This window comes from Zonotrichia leucophrys, chromosome 5 (assembly GCF_028769735.1).
Source record: "Zonotrichia leucophrys gambelii isolate GWCS_2022_RI chromosome 5, RI_Zleu_2.0, whole genome shotgun sequence".
Lineage (NCBI taxonomy): Eukaryota > Metazoa > Chordata > Aves > Passeriformes > Passerellidae > Zonotrichia > Zonotrichia leucophrys.
Genome location: NC_088175.1, coordinates 5474803 through 5496910, shown reverse-complemented (window position 1 = coordinate 5496910; position 22108 = coordinate 5474803). Strand labels below are relative to the sequence as shown.

Sequence of the window (22108 nt, the reverse complement as noted above, 5' to 3'; positions counted from 1 at the left end):
AATCCATAAAATTTGTGAAGTTACTAAGGAGTATTCAGTGATCAACTGCCACATTGATGAACTGCAGTCTGAGTCTTGGCTCCTTCTGTATTCCCCCAACATTACTACTGTGTGCTTGATGCACCCTGTGTGGTCAAGAGCTCATGATGAAGTACATGGGGGATGATACAGGAGGAGCATGAAGCTTTTCATATGAAGATGTGCAGTAAAGCTGCATTGTTTCCCAAGAACAAGTGGGGCTTGTAGTCATGCCTGCAGCCAGTGGGGCAACATTTAAAAGGGCAGCCTGAGAAAACAAGAAAGGCTGCTGTCAATAGAAATACACTACATTTGACTAATTTGTTTTCACATTTCAGGTCTCAGAAACTTGAAAGATATTTGCAAATTACCATGCTTTTGTGTACCTTATGCAAGTATTTTAAAAGAAAAAAATATTCATTTATTTATTCACCATTTTGCTTACAGCATTTTACTATGCATGTTGTGTATTAGACTTGCTTACACTGATCTATTATGAACAGTAGCTCTGCACACAGCTGTAAATGGAAGAAACAAACAAGAATACAAAAACTTCAAGGCTTAGGAATGCAAAGACTTTATTTTGACCAAGAAAATGTACTGTCATTGACCAAAGTCAATGTATTCTCAAAGACCAAAACTAATTCTTCTTGTGGTAACGCCGTAATTTCCACAAAGTTCTTCCAGTTGGCAAATAGAAAAACAGGCATCATGACTAACACAGCAACATTTTCACAGGACTATACATGGACTGTTTGAATATTTCTACTGCTATTTCTACTGCTTCTCAGCTCATCTCTGTTTCAGAAGCAGAAAACCAACCAGCTTTCATTGCTTCCAAAAGAGCTCTGAATAGCTGTGTGAAAAGGAATGACATCACCTCGCCTCTTCTGTTGTTTAAAAACTCTTATCTAGAAAGGATTCAGCTACAGCAGCTTTAAGAAGCTGCTGACTATAAAAAAAGGTTCGAATAGTGCATCAAGCAGAGCAACATCATAAAAAGTCTTAAGTCTTGAGGAGGGAAGAGGGAAATGTAGTATCACCCTGCACCTTACCAGTAAAGAAGTTCCAAATGAGGGGCAGGGAAACTACTGCTTCTCCAGTAACACAAGAACGGGAAATTCACATTAACACAGACACCTCAGCCTGCAGGTACATAGCTCAGTCCTTCACCCCTCAGAAAGTGAAGCTCCACTCAGCAGGTCACAATAGTGGCTGATAGCACCTTGTACACACCTGCACAGCCATGTAACAGACACATAGCTCTGAAAAAACGAACCTACTGCAGGAAAGACAAGGGAATCTGGCCCTGAACACAGCTGGGAAAGGCACAGCACTAAGAAGCAGCTTCTCTAAGTGAATAGAATATCCAGAGCTACATTACAATCCCAGGGTCTCCTGGCCTACAAACACCTCCCACTGCTCCTGCTGTGGTGGAAGGAAAAGCAAGACTAGAAAGTCTCAAACCAAACACATGAAGTTCCTTGGCAAGTATGAAACTGCTCAACTGACCTTCTGTAATGGCCTTAAATGTAAACAGCCTTTCTCCACTTTTCATCACACTTAAAAGTCACTGTAAAAACCTCTCTCCATTCACTTAATTGGGTCATTACCCCGATCCAGCTGAAGGCACACTGGAAGTCAAACAGTGCATTAAAAGCTTTGAGAGGCTGCAAGATGCTGACATTACCCACTACACTTTTTAAACTGTTCCAGAGAGAACACGGTGACTCAGGAAATGGCCACACCTCCAGTGCAGGGCCAGGGCCAGAGCAGCACCAAGGTGACCTGCTGCAGAGGAGAGGTTACTGCTGCAGAGGAATGAACCAAAGCCTGCAGCAGATGCAATTTGCAAGCACAGCTCTGTGAGCCCCAGTGTAGCAACACTCAAGTTTCATAACACCACAACACAGAAGTGCTCAGCCATTTGAGTACAAACACAGTGCACAAATCAGAACCCAGATAGGCATCTACTGCACTTCATCTGAGGCCATCACTGTCCAAAGGCATTGCAGGGTATCACAAGTTTGGAACATGCTCAAGTGCTGAGGAGCTATGGAAGCCTGATGGAAGCCTGGCATCACAGGAGGGCAGGCACAGCTGAGGAGCTGTGTAAATGTTAGAACAAAGTGGCAAATGAAACAGGCCTGGAAAAAGAAGAAAGGGAAAGAAGAAAGGATGCCAAATCTGTAGGACTTATTTAGCAATTCCCCAGTCACTAACTATATTAGTGCTATTTATTTTCAACTGAAAAGACTGCTTTAAAAAGACCAATTTAAACTTTCTGGAGGAAGATAATTGTCTTCTGTGGAAGAAAAAGTATAGTTCATAAAAAGAAAGCTGACTCATATTTTCACATTAAGTGGTTATCAAGTTATGGCACCAGTAAACACACTGCTGCTTTAATTGTAAGGGTGACAGTGGGACAGCTTCTCATGTCAGCAGAAAAATTCATTGAACCACACAGCAAATTAGGTAATTCCCCATGAATTTTATCTCTGGAAAGAAATCTTAGGACTGCTGAAGATATCTCAAAGAACTGACAGAATTTTTGCCTGATTAGACCTGACTCCTCAACCAATTCAAATAATTAGGATTTTTTTAAAAGAAAACAAACAGAAAAGCATAACCCAGACTTCATTGATATTCGAACTGAAACAAGGAAGCCCAAATAAAATAATGCCCTGATAAACTCAGTGCTATTATAAGGAAGAATACTGTTACAATATTGAAAAAGATCCTTTCTTCCATAAAATACCTCAGTGTTTCCTTGAGTTACCTTTCTTTTACTTTCCTCATCAGATGCCAGCATTTCTAAGTTTACTTTTGTCATATAATGCTTTGTCTCCTTCTGAGACGTTGCAGTGGAGTTGTTTTTTTCTTACTTCAATATTAATTCTTCCTTCTCTGGCATACCTCAAATTCAGTTACAATAACCACACTGACCACTCTGTGAGATCAAACAGAGGCCTCTTATACTGCAGTTGTGCAAAGCATGCAAGATGTCTGGTTTTAAATATGATGGTTTTTATCCTACATTCCGATCCACCACATCTACTAATGTAAGGAAAAACCGTTCAGCTGGTGTTCAGAGGTATTCCAAAGGACATAGATTTGTACACTGCTACAAATGCCTGCTTTAAGAACAAAAGCATTGTTTCTATCTTCAGAGTTTAAAAGTTTAGTGGCTGAACAAGTGCTCATGTTATGCACAGATGAGGATTTAATGTTGGTTTTCACTCTCCATTTCTAAGCCTAATAGAATTTACACTGTATTAGTAGTTAAAAAAAAAAAGAAGTATGCTAAGAATAATGAAAGGAAAAAATGTACAGGCAGAGGTATGATAAAACAGCTTCTCAAGAAGAAGATTTAATAACCTAAAATATTCCAGGTCTGGAAGAGGTAACAGCTATGACAGGCACAGGAAACCATGAATGTCATGGAGAACATGAACAGAGAACAGTAATTTACCACTTCTCATAACACAAACATATAAAGCATCAAATTAAAAAAAAAAAGATAAGAAGATTAAGGAAATATTATTGTCACAAAAAAAGTTCTGGAACTCAGCCACAGGCTGCTGAGGCCACCTAAGTATTCAGAAAGTATTTAAACACAGACATACTTAATACCTGAGGAACACACACTGCAGTGTGGGCCTCGGTGACTACTGACCCCGAGTTAGAGGAGTGGGCTGGGGACTCCCTGAACCCTCAGCCACTGGAAACTCTGAGGATTCAGCTTTGCTCTGTTCTTGGATTTTTTTCTACACCTCTCTACCTGGCCAAAGGGGTGGGACATGGGCTAATCAACCACCTTTAATGCCCGAGTCAAACTAAGGAAATTAAAACTTATTCCCAATTTGCATCTCATAATGCCAGACTGCAGTACAGAATCGGGGGGCGGGGGCCAAATGCTCAACAATCACAAAGTAGTCTGGTAGATATTGAAGTGATTCTCTTTTACTAAGTCTTTAAAATGTGACAAGAAAAAATTGCAGGTGCAAGGCTCCCCCCAGCACTGCAAGCCCCCTTCCAGTCTGTATGGATTGATCACCATCTGATTTGATTAGCATCACCATGACTTGTCATGCTCAAGACTGAGGCAACAGGAAAACTGCAATAAAGCTCAGGTGTGTTTCCTCAAGGATTTCAGAAAGCCTAATGAATCCTAGTGCCTTCACTTCAACCCAAGTTTTGACATATTTATGTAAAAAAAAACGTAAGACAAGTGAGGGTAAAGCATAACTGAGATCCATCTATGGTAACTACAACTCACAACACCCCATCATATTTGTTTTGCTTCTGCCATCCATTTCTTTGCCATATTTTGTGTCTCAAAGCTCTGTTTCAATTGCAGTGCAATAAAATAAAATAAAGAACCAATATAGCTAAAGTAGCTTTCTAGACTTCAGCAAGAGTTAGTGTTTTGCTTCTTGAATTGTTTTATAGGAGTATTTTGCTACGTTTTGATCTTCAAAACCCACTCAATACTGACATTTAGGACAGCACTGTGCAAAGCCAACTCAGGCCAAATTCCACCTTTCCCAGTGTTCCAATGAAATCTGCAGGGTGCAAATCTCAGCCAAATCATCCTCTACAGACAAGACAGAACTTCCCAGCACTGTACTGTGCCCTCTGAGTGACATGATCATCATTAGTAAGCAGCATCAAGTTACAAATTTTATTTTATGTAAATGGTAAGTATGGTGCAATAAAGTGCAGAAATCATTTAAATATAAAACTGGCTTCCAGAAAATAATTAAGACAACTAACAAATCCTTCTTGAAAATCATGCTGGCATTCATTTCAAAGCAAAGACAAAAAAAAATCACTAGGACACCAGTCATGCTCATGGCACCGTAAACTTTCAAGTAAAATTTATCTTTAAGGACTGGACTTACAGGAATAAGGTGAAACTGGACTGCAGAATGTTCTCAGCTGAGGAGGAACACAGACTTATAGGTGATAATACTTGTGCAAACAGCTCATAATGGCAGGTAGCTAAGAAAAAAGGCAAACTGAATCTGGAATTCACAGGCAGATACACACCACTGGGGATGGGCAAACATTACTGCCTTGCAATACAAACTCACTGGAAACTCAACACACAGCCACACCTCAGAAAAATAAACTTCATCTGGAGCAGGTGTTTAAGAGGACAGTTGAGGTGATCAAGAAACTAAAGAGCCTCTCATGCTAGTGTGGGAATAGAAAAAGCCTTACTTGCTAAAAAAAAAAGAAAAAATAAAGTGTACATTATTGTTCACACATATTCAAGGCCAGGGTGGATGGGGTTCAGATCAACCTGGTCTAGTGAAAGGTGCCCCTGGCCCATGGCAGAGGGGCTGGAACAGGATGATCTTTAAAGCCCCTTCCAAGCAAAACCATTCTATGATTCGATCTAAAAATAAAATTGGAAGGAATGGCATCAATAAAAGTGGATGATAAAAAATCTCCTTAGTCTAACAGACAATAAAATTACATGGATAAAACAGTGTAAAATACCATGAATTAACCTTTGATGGGAACTTGGAAAGCCTTTAGACATTTGAGGAGAGATTTTAGTCAAGCCTTTCAACTGGGAGAAGAGACAAAATGTCATTTCAGATGTAAACAATTTACCCATAATGTCTTATTACCAGATTTATAATTGAATATTACATTCATTTCCTTTGGCTAAAGCTTGTTCATGCCACATTTACTCTACTATTTCTGTCTCATGCTATTGATACCCTGCACACCAGCTACTGCAAAAACACTGCAGCAACTACTTTATCCTCCTGACACTTTCAGATAGGAAAAAATCTTTGATATATAGCTCATTAGTTGACAGTTTTAATACTGCATCTTTGAGGAAAAACTGGTCTGGGCTGCTCCATCAGGTTTTTTTAATGTCTATTTTACATATAAATTTAAAAACCAGAGTGTCTTTTGATAGAGTTCATATGCCATGGTGCAGATTTCCAAAGCAAAATCAGATTTTTTTGAGCATGCAGTGTATATCTTCATGTTGTGCAAAGAAGAAATCCCTTACAAGTCCCAGCCAGAAAGATTCTGCAGAAGAATAAAGGCCCCAAATAGCACCTAAGCTGTTCCTCAGGGCTGGGGGGTTTGCAGAGACAAATGTCTGCTCTCACAGCAGCCCCACAATGAACTGTGTGTGTCTCTGGCTCCTTGCAACCTGCCTGTCTCCATAGTTACTTGGTGCTGCCACACAAACACACACCGAGCTGGGGAGGACTGAGATAGCAACCAGCTCTTTTGAAGCATTTTCGAAACAAAGCAGCTTCTTTCTTCATCCATTTCCATAGCAGAAAATAGCTTGCTTTGATTTAATTTTCTTCTTTTCATGAAGAGCATATTAAAGAAAAGCAGAGCTAATTAAATACTTCTTTTGCATCGTATTCTGAAGGCTTTGACTCTTTGAATAGTTGAATGAAAAGTGTCATATGTGGTGTGCAATAATTTGGAATTCTGTTAATCTACAGTGTAGGAAGGTACGGTCCCTGCTGGGCACGTAACAGCAACCACCAAAGCTCTGAATAGGTGACACAGCCTTAATTGCAGTCCACAGGCTCCCCGTGCCCCAGGTTAATTTCTAGAAGTACATCAAAACACTGAACTCGGCACCCTACAGCTGTGATTACAAGGTGGAGAGGGCACAAAGAGCTCTGCCTCTCACTGCAGAGCACGACTGACCACGGGAAGGGCTGTTTTACATATTCCCTTCTGACTCTCACTGCAACCTCAGCCAGTATCTCTCTCATTAGAAACCACATCCGTGATCAGAACTGTGGCACACGGGGGATCAGCCCTATTCTCTCAGCCATTATTTTCTTCTGGAAACACATTTTTCTGTCTGTTGATCCCAGCTGAGACTGTGACTAAGCATCCCGAGTGGAGGTGACGTATTATTACCAAACACTACACAGATCAAGTCTGTGCACAACAGCACTTATATGAGAAGGTATTTCTAATCCATCCAGAACAGTAATACTTAGGTGGGGCACATTAAGAGTTTTGGTTATTTTTGTGCTAAGCAAGACCAAGCAGTTCCACCCTTCTGCTGGAACCACACTAAGTATTGCTCATTCAAGAAATCCTTGCTAACAAACAAGGGAAGGAAGACAATTGTTTCAGTCCCACACTGCCAAATTTCCAGGAGGTGTCAGCCACGTTATACAATCCAAGTTCTCAAACAAGGTACATTTTGACTCATTCTTCCTTCAACAGCTCTTTGACTGGAGTGTGTTATCTATCTACAGCAGTGTGCCTAAATGGTCATTTACACAAAATGAGGACATGTGACATTAAAGACATACAAGCACCTCACTGAGGGCAGATGAACCCTGCAAAGAAGCACATGCAAGTGTTCAGAGCCACAGTCCCCATCCAGTGTCCTCCTCCTATCCCTCTCAGCTTGCTGTAAGCACAATTGCTCCCAGTTCATTCGGCATGTGCAGCCAAACACCAAGCACACAGAGAGCACTTCTCAGGCTGGCCTGAGGTTCCCAGTAAGCACAGTCCCACCAAGGCCAGGTCCTCAGGACATCCTTTCATTTCAAGTAATGGTTCATGGTGTTTCTAGATGAAAGGAACAGTCAGGCACAGGCAAACTTCAAACCACAGCTCAACTGCTTTTTGGTTTCTTTGTTGTTTTGGTGTGGTTTTCTAAAGGTTGAAAATCTGAAAGAGTTTTGCATTCTATGCTGATATTCCTTAAATCTCCTAAAGACTGTATTTTCACTTCTGTGTAGTTTGCAAAAGTGATTTTCACTCTTGTGTAGTTTGTGTATTTTCTGTGTAGTTTGCAAAATACTTCATGCTACACAAAATACTTTCTTGTCTACAAACACAGCCTTCTGCAGTCATTTTATTAATAGAAACCGGAATTTAGATAACAGAAAACCATTTTACTACTGAATTTATTTCAGGGGGCTTTTCACTTATTATCAGTTTTGCTCCCTGTGAAGGTTGTATGTACCTCCCTATGTACAAGAGGTACCTGCCTGTATGACCCAGAAAATGAAAAATTAAAGTAACACTGGGGCACTCATGAAAATGCTCCACTCAGCTGGGTATGGGTATATACCCAGGCAAATACAGCCTAGAGATGAGGAAGAACCATGAGCACTTTATCCTCCTTCTAGCATTTCAAATTATAAACTATTCTGTCATACACTCAAAAAACACATAAAACATGTTACATGTTTTAACATTAAACTTCTAACTAACTTAGTTAGATGTTAGTTAGAAGTTTAACTAACTAATTAACTATTTCTTCCTAACTATGAAACTTCTGAAAAAATAAGTGACATTCTCAAGCCAGTGACTTCCTGAGTCAGAGCCCTACATGCTGCTGTAAGGAATATTCAGACATTCAGTTCTCCTGATTGCAAAGTGGCTGGCTTCCTTTATGTGAACGGAGAAGTCCAGGTGGCTACAGAGGAAATCTCTAGGCTTTAAGCTAGGCTGTTTCTCCCCTAGCACAATAATAACAATTTAAGAAATATTTTTCTCTTGCTCTCTCAGACATGCCATGCTACAAGAACTTTCATTAAGGTGGTTTTGCATTGAGTTTTGTTCTCATACTGCTGGAGAAAGTGTAAAGAACCAAGCTGAGTTCTGCAAAGGAGAAAGAAAGAAAAAGGTACTGACATGCTAGTACAGATGTGTTCTGGTGATTATATCAACCTGCCTTAGATACTGATTTTGCAGTTGTGTTCACAGGGATAAAAGCTCCCATGTGCTCTCAAATCCTCTCTTTGGTCAAATACCATGTTTCCTTCCTTGGCTTGCATCTTTTCTGGCAAAAATTGACCACTGATCCTGACTAATAACTAATATCATGCTTTTATTTTGTTGGAACTGTATTTCTTCAAAGCTACTGATTTATGCAAAAGCTCTTTGGGAAGAATAAAGCCCCTGGCACTCTCCAAAAAAATCCAAAGAAGCTAAACTGAGAAGAATGGAATGCAATTTTCATCCTTTTTGATGTCTACCTTGTTTAGCTGTTCAGTATTTAAATTAAACTACTTCATTCTAACAGGAATCTGTTTAGTTTAATTCTGAATAATTTCTTTATACATTTAAACAAATATTTTATAGGTATTCTTAAAATGTATTTTTAGCACATAAAGCCAATCAAGTAATTTCCAACATAGTTCCCATGTATGTATGAAAGTGTTATGGAAAAATTACTCACAACTCCTCCATTCAGCTTTCTCAAGTGTTGTTTTATACAAGTCAGACGCCACCAGTTCCTTTCAAGAAACTACATTTCATTTTCTTATTATGGAATGTCAACCTTTACATAATTACTATTTTATAATGCCTATAAAATCTGGCAGTTATAGCAGTTTGGTATATACAAGGGTCAAAGGATTCTTTCATAAGCAAAAAGCACAAAATATTCTGTGGCAAGAGGGATTAAAGTATAATGAACTTAAAATCAATGATTCCTGTATAATTTAAACTGATCAAGAGTTTCAAGCTGCTGCAACTATAAATTAAAACTTTTCAAGATAAGAGAGAAACAAGATGTGATATTGCCAGGTAACTGACACCACTGACTCTGTGAGCACTCAGCTCCAACAGAAGGATGAAATTAAGATACCTTCTCATTTCACTTCTGTGAAATTTCATTTCCATTGGGGGGGGATGGGATGTGTGAATTGCTTTTGTAAAGTTCCATACTTTTCCAAATGTAAGAGTATGAAACACATTGTTGATTCTGGCACTCCAAACATTATTAACACAAGTTTCCACTCAGCATTTGTATCTTTCATGCACCTTAAGACTTTGATCCAAAGCTAAGAAAGGTCATCCCAGCAAATATAAACTGAAGTCTCTTGAAATGCATATAAATACTTCATCTACTGCTGTACTGAGATTTCCAGCTGGTCAATTCCTTAAGTAGAGAAGAGCATCTTTTGAAAAAGAACAGAACAAGCACTATGGAAAACAAGCCTTCCTTGAATATTGTACTGTGGGAAGGCATTCCCAACACTGACTCCATCTGCAAGTCACTATAAAGGGTTCCCATTCTTGATAGCCAAAGCAATCACAAGTCTACTTCTGAAAAGATCCAGAAACCTTTTCTAATCCTGCCAAAAGACAAACTGCCAAAATGCTAATCTAAAATTCTTTAGATATCAGTGGTCACAGCCACTATAGCAAGTCATTTGGCACAGCAAGAGCAGAACAACATCAAAGCATCCTGTGCTGAGCCTTCCCATCTATACTGTATGCAGCTCAGGAATTTTGTTTCTGACTGTATCTACCCTGATTTCCTGGACCAAACACGCTTTGAAGCTGTTAGGAAAGTCAAATCCAGTGATTGATTCTTATGCACTCCTTGGATCCAAAAGGCCATTTGGTGCACACCTGGAATGGAGGTTCTGGTTAGTTTCCTCCAGAAGAAACCCAGTTCATGGAGAGTAAAATTCTCATGCAGTAGGTGGGGGCATTCAAAACTGTGCCACTGCTTTGAACCAAAACCCTAACTGAGAGACAGACAGGTACCCACTACTGTCTTGATTCTTTAGGCCTTTTATCTACTTATAAACCTCCCTCCTTAGACTTCTTTTCTGGACTAAGTTTGTAGCTCTCAGTCCTCCCTTAGACTAATCAATATTTTTCCTATTATTGCTTTTTCCTGACAAACTTTTTACAGTAACCTTGTTTTTTCCTCTAAAATTTGTGTTCAAATAATACTAAAGTGAATCACTCAAATGAACTAAGTGATTTTCATGCAGTATTTCCATTACTTTCCGATAACACTTCCTTTTTTGTAACAAATATTGCACTCATCAAGTTCAGCATCCACTAGAAAGTGAACTTTTGTCTTACAGGGCAAGACGTTATTGCTAATCTGGACATTTTATAAAAATGCTCCACTTCTTCAGCAGCTGTGTTCATGATGATTACATGTAAACCACATGTTACTGCATCATTAAATGATGGTACACATGAAGAGATATTCTTGAAACGTTAATTTCTGTCTTAGGTGTCCCACTTTTCTCAAAAGCAGTTTCTGAAGTAGCTTAAAATTACGTGGATATAAGTCATTACTTCACCCACTACCAAGTGCATATGCACACAGAAACATTGTTGTTTTCTGAACCCAGGTGAAGCAGGATCCTGGTGTTTCTCTAGCTGAGTTTCTGGTTGCCCTCTGCTACCCTGTCCCACATTCAAACCCTATATGAAAGAGTTTGAGGTGTCCAGAGCACACCAGGCTTGGAAGGAATGCCTGGCAGGGCAGAGAGTCCTGCTCTCTGTGGAGACAACAGGACATGGGGATCAGGAAGCTTCTCCTTAGCCACTGGCAGCAGAAGGTGCAGCTGAGTGCTCATGGGCTGAAGTCAGCCACTAATGGCAGTCTCTGCATTTCACTTTTGTGTGGCACTACTTCAAAAAGGTTTCCTGAAAGAAATAGAAGGGATTTTTACTTCTAGAAATTCTCTAGTTAATCACCTTTTTTGCTAAGACGTATGACTTTAGTTACTTGTTCTTAAATGCTGAAAAGGTTGTCTTTGAGGTCCTCCCAAAGCCTTGGGTATCCTATGCCTGCTGTCTGTGAAGGCTTTTGCCAGTGGCAAGCCCTACCAGGCTTGTGTGATTGATGAGACTTTCATCAAATGTATTAAGCTTCAGTCCAGGGTCCTGGGACTGGCGAGTCCTCAAAACACAAGGCGTTCCTATCATCCCAGCATGATTCAACTTGCTGTCCAAAAAACAGATCCAGCAGCCTTTGATCTTCAAAGATGACAGGGAACAGCCTTTGAGGCAGCCAAATGCGTCTTTCTGCATTACCAGATTGCTACAGAGACAGGCAGATGGGTGGAGCAGCCTCCACGCTCCTACCATAGCAGCAGCCCAGCTCTGTGTTAAATTAGAGCAGCAGTGAGCAGTACATATGGCAAGTGGAGAAGGGATCCCAAATTCAGCTGTGCAGCTGCTAGGTGGGACCATCCTGCTCATTCACTCATCCAAGAGACACTTGCTTGGCTACACTGAAGTCAGAAAGCCGGTCACAGAAATGGCACACCTGGACACTGAATGCTTCAAAGGGACCTTGCATTAGGTACCCAGCCATATCCCACATTTGGAAATATTTTAGCACATCTGTGTGAACCTTTTGTCCTAAGGTCCACTGTAACAAGAAATCAGATGCACAAATGATGAAAGTTTTATTATTACAACTGAAAGTTAAAATCTCTTACCTCTCCAAATGCACCTCTTCCAATCACTTTTATAATTTCAAAGTCATCTCGATGGAGTTGCATTTCTTTTACCAACTTTGTAAATGGTTTTGCTGTTTAACAAAAAAGAAAAAAGAAAAGTCAATTACAAAGAGAAACATCGCAAGCAAACTCTTAAACTGGAGGTCAAAAGTATTCATTGCACACCCAGAGCAATAGCAGATTTTCAGTTTTTATTAAAACTACAGAGGGGAAAAAAAAGCTAATTACACTATTTAATTAACAATTTAAATTTTTTTAGAAGTTCAATTGCATGAATGCTTCTGCCTTGCTGCTAGTAAGAATATAGAGCAAAGTGGTCTTTCAGAAGGATTTCCCTCCCTTTCTTTAGGGTTTTGTGAATCAGTGAAGGACCACGTGAAGGGAGAGCTCATTCATTACTGCTAAACCCTATGGACAATCTGTCCTACCCTGCAGGCACTAGATTAATTCTCTTCTAAGTGGAGTGCAGCTTTACTTTTTATTTCAGCTAGTACCATCTAAGGCTTTAACAACCCAATCTCAAGAGATAGCTGTCTCCACTCAACAGCAGCAAAACCATTTCCCACAAGATCTGTGGCTAATTTAAGGTTTTTACTTTGAACTGTCTTTTCTGCTAAGCAACATTCACCAGATCTCAATTAGACAAGTAGTGAAGGTCTGCAGTCTAAAAAGATGTCCAGTGATTAACTAACTAACTTACACTTATTTTGTTCTGGTTGTCCCACATTTCTCAAAATATTTGGTGGATAAATTCCACTATACCTGTAGATCCATCAGTTTTCTCCTCTCCAGATCCCATTCAGAATATTTTATTTATTTCTAGCATATTGTGATCTATGCACGTGGATCACTATTTAGGTAGAATGTTTGTAACAAGTCACTACTCTGAAGACCAGATCAATAATGAAAACCAGTGGTGTAAGTGCAAGCAAACTGCCCAAGGATGAGTTTGCACAAGCACAGCAGCAGTTTACTCTTCAAACTAAGCACACAAAGCTTGCAGCTCTCCACCTCATCACAAACACTGTTAGACTAAAAAGACCAAAGTTTTCCAATATGTGTATTTTTTCCTATCTGCAACTGAATAAAACATCACAGAACTACTACTTGTAATTCAGCCCAGACTCCTGTTTTTCCTCACCTTACATTATGATTAAGCTAGTAAGTTATAAGCCAAACAGAATTCCTGCAAGAGGGGTCACTACCTTAATGGTGTATTTCAGATGCTAACACAAAGAAATCAAACCTTAGAACCACACAGAGGTACAGGAGTCTGAACTGGAAACTGAAAATTTCATTATGAAGTCTAACCAAGAATGCCTGAAAACCTCTCAGCAAAAAACCATTAACTGCTAAAATAATGAAGAAACAGCTGTGCTGAAGAACAGTCATGCTGCTGCTTTGTATTCAGGAGGGTGTTACTGAAAAGGCTTCCTCCAGAAGTAATACCCCTTTCTCTGAGAGTTTCTTGTCTATCCAAAGTATGAAATTTAAAGAATGAGACACTGCTAGATTTTCTGCTGCTCCCTATTTCAGCTGGGCAGAAATGCCAATCACACTTTCCTCACCACAAGGTCACTGAGGCTATGACTTGAAACCCAAAATAATTTCCAGTGAAGCTCCTCAGCACCACCACCTCAAACCAGTCAGAGATCTGTACCAGTCCAGTCAGACACCTGTACAAGCACAGCACACAGCTGGCAGCACTGCTATTATCAACTGTTCTGCAAGGTTCTCCCACCTCCTGCCCATCAAATGAGCACAGATGGAGGAAACACAACTGCAGACAAGAAACAAACATGCAAGTTCCCCTATTAAGGGTTTGCTACTACAGAATGCTGGTCATTGAACTAACTTTGCAGAACAACAGCTTCTGTTACTAAAATTCAAGGGGAAATGAAATCTAGTATTTATTTCTAGAGGACACTAGCCCAATAATAACTTTTGCTTTAAATAAATAGCAAATTTTACCAATAGTTCTACTAAGTAAACAGAATATCAAAACTAGAGAATCACAGAATGTTATGGGTTGAAAGGGACCTTTAAGATCATCTAGTTCCAAATCCCTCTGCCATGGGCAAGCAGCTTCCACTAGACCAGGTTGTTCAGAGTCCCATCCAACCTGGCCTTGAACACTTCCAGGGATGGAGCATCCACAACTTCTCTGGGCAATAAAATAATTGCTTTAAGCATTAAAAGCTTTGCTGCTGTAAATTGATCACAAGCAACTTTCAAAGCCAGGAGACACAAACCTAGCAAGTTCAAGCTGTCCTTACACTCAAAAAAACCCCCCAACCCTTATATCTTACATTTCTGCTGACTGGTGACAAAATACTTTATTATTTCATGTACAAATTTCTTGGAAATTTGGAAGTGCACTCACTTGGAAGTGCATCAAACTTCACACCACTAAAACTGGAATTCAGTTTAGAAATATGTAAAGTTGTTTAAGAGCAAGTTAGTTTGATTCGCTTTGTATTTTAATATTAATAAATATGTATTGAGCAGAGCATATACTTAAGTTTCAGTAAACAGAAGAAATAGGGAAGGGCATTATTGTCCTCTTTCTAGAAATTGTATTCTTGAAGAAGGAAGGATGAGCAGCCCATATTTTCTTGACCAACATTTTTGATAAAATGAGTCCTACAAGAGTCCTAGGTTGGTCCTCCTTTTTCCAACTCAACTGGTCAACTGAAGCACTGGTTAATAAAATCACTGGTTTAACATATGTAAATTAAAATAAATATTCACTCCTAGAAGGAAGCTACTGTTTTTACAAACCATTAGTGCACTTAACTAATGTTTGCTTTTAGTATTTAGTAGGTGTTGGTGTTCAGAAATACTGCAGCTTCAGTGGTCTCTGTCTTAGAAAGCACCAAACACGAACATTTGAATGTACAGAAAAATTTTAAACTTGGCAGGACTTCCCCTGAACTGGAAAAATTCTGAGTCTTTGTCAAGAATCTAAGATTCCTTAGAAGTAAATTTACCTTGAAACTAAAACTGGGTGTCAAGAGAATCTAATGATCAGAGAGACTACAACAGCAGCTACAGAACAGATCAGAGCTCAGAGGAGGCAACAGACCAGTAATTTATTTAAACTGATATATCCTTTACTGGCATTTGAAGTAGAACCCTGTTTACACCAGGATATCAACTGCTGCATTTAAGTACTGGATTCCACAATTTCTATCTCTTTGTAAGTTAAATAAAAAAATATTTCCAGTTTGCATTCCTGCAGTTGTCCCAGGAGGCTGCTGTTCCTCAGCTGTAAATATGTTGATCAGTAGCATGCACAGAACTGGCAAAATTGAGTGAGGAGAAACTTGCACCAAAAAGCATCAGAGGCAGACTGTGCTTGCCAGAACAATGCCAAGTGATTTATCACTACCTAACTGGTAAAGAGAGATACAGCTTCTCCCTTTGCATACCACTATTTGATAAACAGGGAACCCAAACCAAACTTATCTCCATAAACTGGAATGAATAATTACTTTTGATCCTAATACTGAAGGCAGAACTTATGATCTGGAGTTGATTTAATCCTTAATGAAAATATTTCATCCTGGCAAACAGAAGCATTAGCTGTACTGGGGGTTTTGTTGGCAGTGATTACTGAATTTTGTTATATATACACACTGTTGTCAGGGTAACATTAGCTGCAAGTAATTGCAAGAGTTTGTTTATTCATGACTGTGAGGATGTAATAAGAATTTGGGACAGACATTCCATGAGCAGTATCTTTGTATGCACCATTGCCTTTTCTCTCAAGCTGATTCTGCATTATTGTACTTGATGTTGTTTGGAAGAAGGGTGTTTTCTATAACACCAGGCAAGGAAAAAAACCAAACCCAAACAACCAATTTTCAGAAGCCAAGTAATGTATGCTCTGAAGAAAATAATACAAAACAGTAACAGTTGATGTTTTGATTCATAATGAGAAGTGAAATGCCAGCATTTATTTCCTCATTGAAAACCAGGGTACATGTGAAAGACATAATTCTCCACATACCAATTCTATTCTGATCATATTCTCCTCTTCAACTGATAGATGGATGTTTTGTTTACACAAAAAGAAAATATAAATTTTAATAAGTTGAAAATATAATTTAAATGTTTTACTCACAGGTAAATAGGTTTGTGATATAGGTTTGAGAGCTGGTGCATCTACACTGCAGTCAGAGTGTATTATGCCATCTAATAGAAAATATTTGGAGGCAGTTTCAGAATGACTGAAAGCTGCAGGAAATGCCAGCAGAGATGATCTGACACAGCAGACTGGGCTCTCTGCACTGCTAACCCAGGAATGGGTGCATGCTGGCCTCATATGTCACATTTCCTCTCATTTCTGAAAGCAGGTCAAGGAAGGATGACAGTGTTGTCAACACCACCTTCAAAAAATAATAGGTCAACTCTTCCCACCTGCAATGTGGTTAAAAATGAGAAGTGTCAAGGTATGTTTTGAATTTCTGCTTTCTGTTCATACTCTGGATCATTGGATTTATGTCAATAATTTTCCATCTGGAATCACAAAAACTAACACCCTTACACTGCAATGGGAAAAAGACAACCCTCTGGATTATGATCCCTGCTGCTTCAGTGGTGGAGTTACCCCAGGATTATTATTTGAGGACTCATCCAAATTTTGTTGGCCAGTACAAATTTCCAGAAATTCACAAAAATCACTTAGTTGAAGCTGCCAAATGTTCAAGAACACCTGATGTTTTGTATCACTGGCAGCTCCAAGTTTTAAATAAATGAGACAATGGCAAGAAAATAATACAGACTCGCAATTCATGTTGAAAGGGACTAGCTGGTCTCTAATCCAATCTCCTGCTCAAATCACAGTCAAGACTGATTTCAGACCAGGTTACTCATGGTTCTGCCTGGTCAGGTTTCAAAAACTTCCAAGGATGGAGACTCCATGGGCTCTGTGGACAACCTATTTATATAACAGACTGCCTACACCAGATAGTTTCACAGTTGATGCTGTAAGTGATTTGGGGTTTAAGTCCTTATATAACATGATAACAACATTCAGGTGGATCTACCCTGAAGGTATGTCCAAACTGTCTGGTCAGACACAAGTTCATCTGCCACCATGCTCCCTTTATCTCCTCATTCCCTCTACAAAACATTGTGGTAGGAAACTATGTGAATTGCAAAATATTAATGTCAGGGAAAAACAAAATGACGCAGATAACTGTCAGTGGAGCCATACTCCTACCAGGCAGATCCAGTATTTTAAGATGTTTTCTTTGGAGGAAGAACATAAAAGAGCAGCAAATTTTACCATTTCCCTCAGCCATCCCTCAAACTTACATTCTAGAAATCAAGTAACTTGTGTGCCCTTTGTGCACCCTTTTCAAAGAAACAGCACTCCTATGATATTGCTACTAAAACAGCAGGCTGGCAGGTTTAACAAGTCAGTGCTTGTATACATGTCTTGGGAGATACCCACACCCAGGTAGCCCCAACCTGCTTACTAAGGTGATAAATACCTGTTACAACCCACACTTGAGTTTTAAAGAAGTACAATCCTCTTGTATCAGATTGTGAAATTTCCCCTGCATTTTAGAAATGCAATTTTTTTTATTCTTCCATCCTATGCTGACTCCAGTTTTAATTTTTCCAAATATAGATCCTTGCTTCCCTTTTCCTGTGCTGACCTGTTTCCTCTTACTGTCTACCTCTGTGAATGCTTTTTTTCAGTCTGGTTTCCTAAGGAAATAAGGTATGAGTGATGACAGTGTTGGGCATTCTGAAGCCATTCCTCCCTCCCAGTACCTTTTGATTCCAATAAAGTCCCTTCATACCTTTACCAAATTTCTCTGAAGTTGTCCAAAGACACAAAGTTGCTACAAGTTTTATTTTAAAAATGGCAGTGAATAGGAGACACCCATGGTATCACCTCTGCCAAGGGAAAGGCAGCAGCAGGAATAAAGCAGGCACCTGCTCAGCTGGCAGCCAGCACACACCCAGGTGGCAAAGCAGACATTCCTCACTGGCCACAGTCATGCAGGGACAGTGGGACAATGCTGCACAGAAGAGGGAAGAAAGGAAGTGTGCAGCAGAAAAGAGAAGCTCATACTGTGGGAAGGGCCCAGTAAAGTTGATAAATACAAATTTACAGGAAGACAAATTTCACCAAATTCTGCTGTTTACAAGTCAAGGTGACACATTCTGTGTTCTCTGACACATTTGCTGCTGGGCCTTTGGCTTCTGCTCTCCCTCCTGTTTTTACAAAGTACAGACACACATTTCAGTTACTCTGTCTCTTGCCCAATGTTCCAATTCTTCATCGCCCATCAACATCCACTGGACCAATGCAGTGCAAGACTCTTGGTTATCACAATGACACAAATTCCACTGGCTTTAAAACCAGAGAAGCACAACCTGGATACCTCTTACAGGGCCTGCAGCCCTTGCAGAACAGCCTGCTGCTACAACACTGCTCCACACACTGTCAAAATCCTCTTCATTCCCTGAACAAGGCCAGCCAGTCTTACAGTGGCTGGTACTGTTCTCTTATAACACTATCACTGGCATTTACTAAAATTTACTAAAATGCCAGTAGAAACACATACATGAGCACAATAGCAAGAATGTCTGAGTATTCTTGATTTTTCAAGACAGAAGATGGAAACCAATTATTAAGTTAAATGTCAAACTGTTAATCTTTATTTGGTACATAAATGCTTAAAAAGCCTTCAAGCTTTCTGAAGAACTGTTGCACAGAGGTATCAATTTGCAGCCAGTTATGGATTTTGCTTTATTTTATGAAAGTTTTTTGACAAACATAAAAGAGCATCTGAGCACCTTCAATCAGATACTGCTGACACTAACAGAACTATGAATTTGGTAACATTTGGATTCAATAATTACATGCAAAACCCCTCAAAGGTTTAAAAGGATAAAAACATTAATTTTAGGCATAAACCGAGTGTTTGTAGCTTCTGCATCTTGTTCTATAACCAGCTTTATCAGTTACAGAAGAACTGATTCTGGCATTTGGCATTTGTACACTACTCTGTGATAACTGCATGAAAAATTTATCACCAAGCTAAAGGCTAATGGCATTGGGAAATGCTTTCAAGAAAAATATCAAGTAGTACTTCTGATGTTGATCCTATTAGTGTTGCTAAATTTGCCAGCAGAAGAGCATGGCATTTACCTCAAAACATCATCTGTGTTCACTGTTATTCTTTTTGTGTGGCAAGTCCCAAAAGCAAGTGCCACACAGAAGGACTCAATCAGCAGCAATGTGCCAGCTCAGTGATGAATGTTACCACAAACACTTAATAGCTGGCTATCTGCCTGCCCAGCCCATTCACTGCTTTCTGTGCTTACAATGAAAGGACATCCAAGATGATACTCAAGGTTTGTACAGACAGGCACTGAGGAACACACAGATGGTTTCCAGTAGTCCAAGTGACAAAACACATTGCCAGTTTAACTCCTGCCAAGGCCACTGTGTGTCTTTGAGAACTAAACAGAAACAGAGTTCCAGCAGGTGAGAGGAAGTAAGGGTTGGCTCACACATCCAAAGAAACATACCAAATGACTATCTGCTGTACTCACATATATGCAAGACCTTTCTTTGCCAAAGGAAAAATAATAGGTAAAATAAAAACCACATGCCAATCAGACCATGGTGTGTGCTAGTACTACAAGGGATGCAAGTACAAGGAGAGGATGCTTGCATCGATATCAGAGGGTGAAGCTCACTGCTCAATTTCTCATTTTTTTCATGGTACTGTCACAGAATGATCCAAACTTAGGGAATTACTCCTTGGTTTCTAGAACAAATTCAAGCAGGGCTTGTCTTATTTTTTTATGAAGTTGATCTTGGATAAAACTGTTGGTACTAATGCTGAAGAAGAATATGATTGTAAGTAGCACTGACTTCGGGAAAGCCAAAAGTGAATTACTGTGCACACAAACCTGGTGAAGCTTCACAAAATGTAATATTTCAGGATACCACTGTCAGGACATACACTTTTTTAAGCAGGAAGAAAGACTAGACAAGAAGACCTGCACCTTCATAAGTACTCATAAAGGCATTTCAGCAAACACCCAGCTACTTGAGAATAAATTCTAGCCTGACTCTCATGGGAGAATGAAGAAAGCCCTTAGAGAAACAGTGCTCCTGACTGCACTTGGTAGTCCAGTTTTTCATACTCTTTCCAACTTGTCACATTTGTTTGGGAGAGGAAAAGCCATGCTTCTCTAACCTTTTCCTAAGGTTTTCACTAAGATTCCCAGCTCTTTCATCAGACTGCATACCAGCCATGGGTTCTCTGGTGGTCCATCAGCGACTTCAGCCTTAGAACCATCACAGACTAAAATACTGAGCAGAAGTCCAAAAATATCTGCAAGCTGGCACTTTCTGCAGAGACCAAAACAAATGGATCTTGCTTCTACTCAAATTTTGCAAGGTTTTCGAAGATGGTACTTTCCTTGCTCTTAAGTCTTGCTAAAAATCTGCAAAGAAAAGATTACTCTTCCACAATAAAGGAATTTTCTGCTCTTATATAACTGCAGATATCCAATGCCTTCATAAGCTTCATCTTCAGTCCTTTTATCTTCCTCAAGATGATAACACCCAGCATGGAAGACATATGTACATCAAGCCACATATAGATTTTCCTTGGGACTGACATACCAGACATTTGAGACAACTAAATAAGGAGCTACACAACGACTTCAATCCAGGAAATTCATTCTACTCCTGAAGGAGCTCCTCCTTGCTCCTTCTCACCATTCCGCAGCCCATTGTTTGGATCTTCAGCCTTCATGTGCTATGTCAAACAAGGAACTTTTCCAGGCAAAAGCTAACTTGTCTATCCCATTCCACCCCCTCCCAGCACACCATTCACCCAATGGGACTCCCACAGAGCTGTGACCTGGAGCCCCAGCCCAAGGCAGGGAGCAGGGTGAGGCTGCAGAAGGGCAAAATGGCTTTCAGAGCTGAGGGGAATGTGGTGTGGAGCACAGCAACCATGGAAGTGGCTATACCACCACAGCCCGCACCACATTAGGACAGGCTCCTCAAAACACATGGTAAACTCTGTAAGAAACACCACAGAATGCAGTAGCTCTTTAATTTAGCTTTATTTGTGCCTCAGTTTTTCTGTAGTTCAGGGCCAGATTTTGCAGGTGTTGGAGAGACCATTTAAGCCACAGCAAATGGCAATCAGATAGTGAAGCACATCAGTAATGGAAAAGTTGTTTCAGGGGGTTTACATGAATCACTAGTTCCAAATAATAAAATTTCAATGATTCCATTTCTTTTATTCCATAACAACACTGTAAATATTGCTAAAATCCACTTATTTTACTGCATGATGAACAATCTCAACAGCATAGTTAGTAATTTTTTGTAGATTTGCCTGAGAATTACAACTGCTCAGAAAAAAAAAATGGTATTTTTCAGATGGTTTCGAAGAAGAGATTAAGAAAATCTCAAATTTGAGCTCACCCAAATTTCAATAACATAAGATGAAACTACATTGCATCAGACCCAGCACCTCTTGCACATCCTAAGAAATAAAACAATTCCAATCTGATGACCACATTGTGCTGATATAAGCATACATACACTTACATTAATTAAGCCACCACTTACATCATCAATGTATGAGCAAAGTTCTGACTGCATGCTTTATTGAGAAGTAAAACTGAACAGGAAAGCAGTATAGCTGTTTTACCAATCACTTAGTGTAAATGCATGGGGTTTTTTTTCTCCAGATATACACAAAATTTTCTCTCAAGTTACTATAAACACAATATGTGCATTATGTAATAAAACAATTTACACTTTACACTGGTGTTGTATT

At 39.6% G+C, this 22108-nt stretch overlaps 1 protein-coding gene across 11 annotated transcripts in view; it reads right to left on the bottom strand.

Moving 5' to 3' along the window:
• Positions 1–22108, bottom strand: part of CDC42BPB (CDC42 binding protein kinase beta) — a 91876-nt gene that overhangs the window by 51043 nt on the left and 18725 nt on the right. For all 11 annotated transcript variants that reach the window (XM_064716059.1, XM_064716061.1, XM_064716060.1 and 8 more), the window contains exon 2: positions 12249–12340. In XM_064716059.1, the coding sequence (XP_064572129.1) occupies positions 12249–12340 (92 nt within the window). The remainder of the gene's footprint in view (positions 1–12248; positions 12341–22108) is intronic.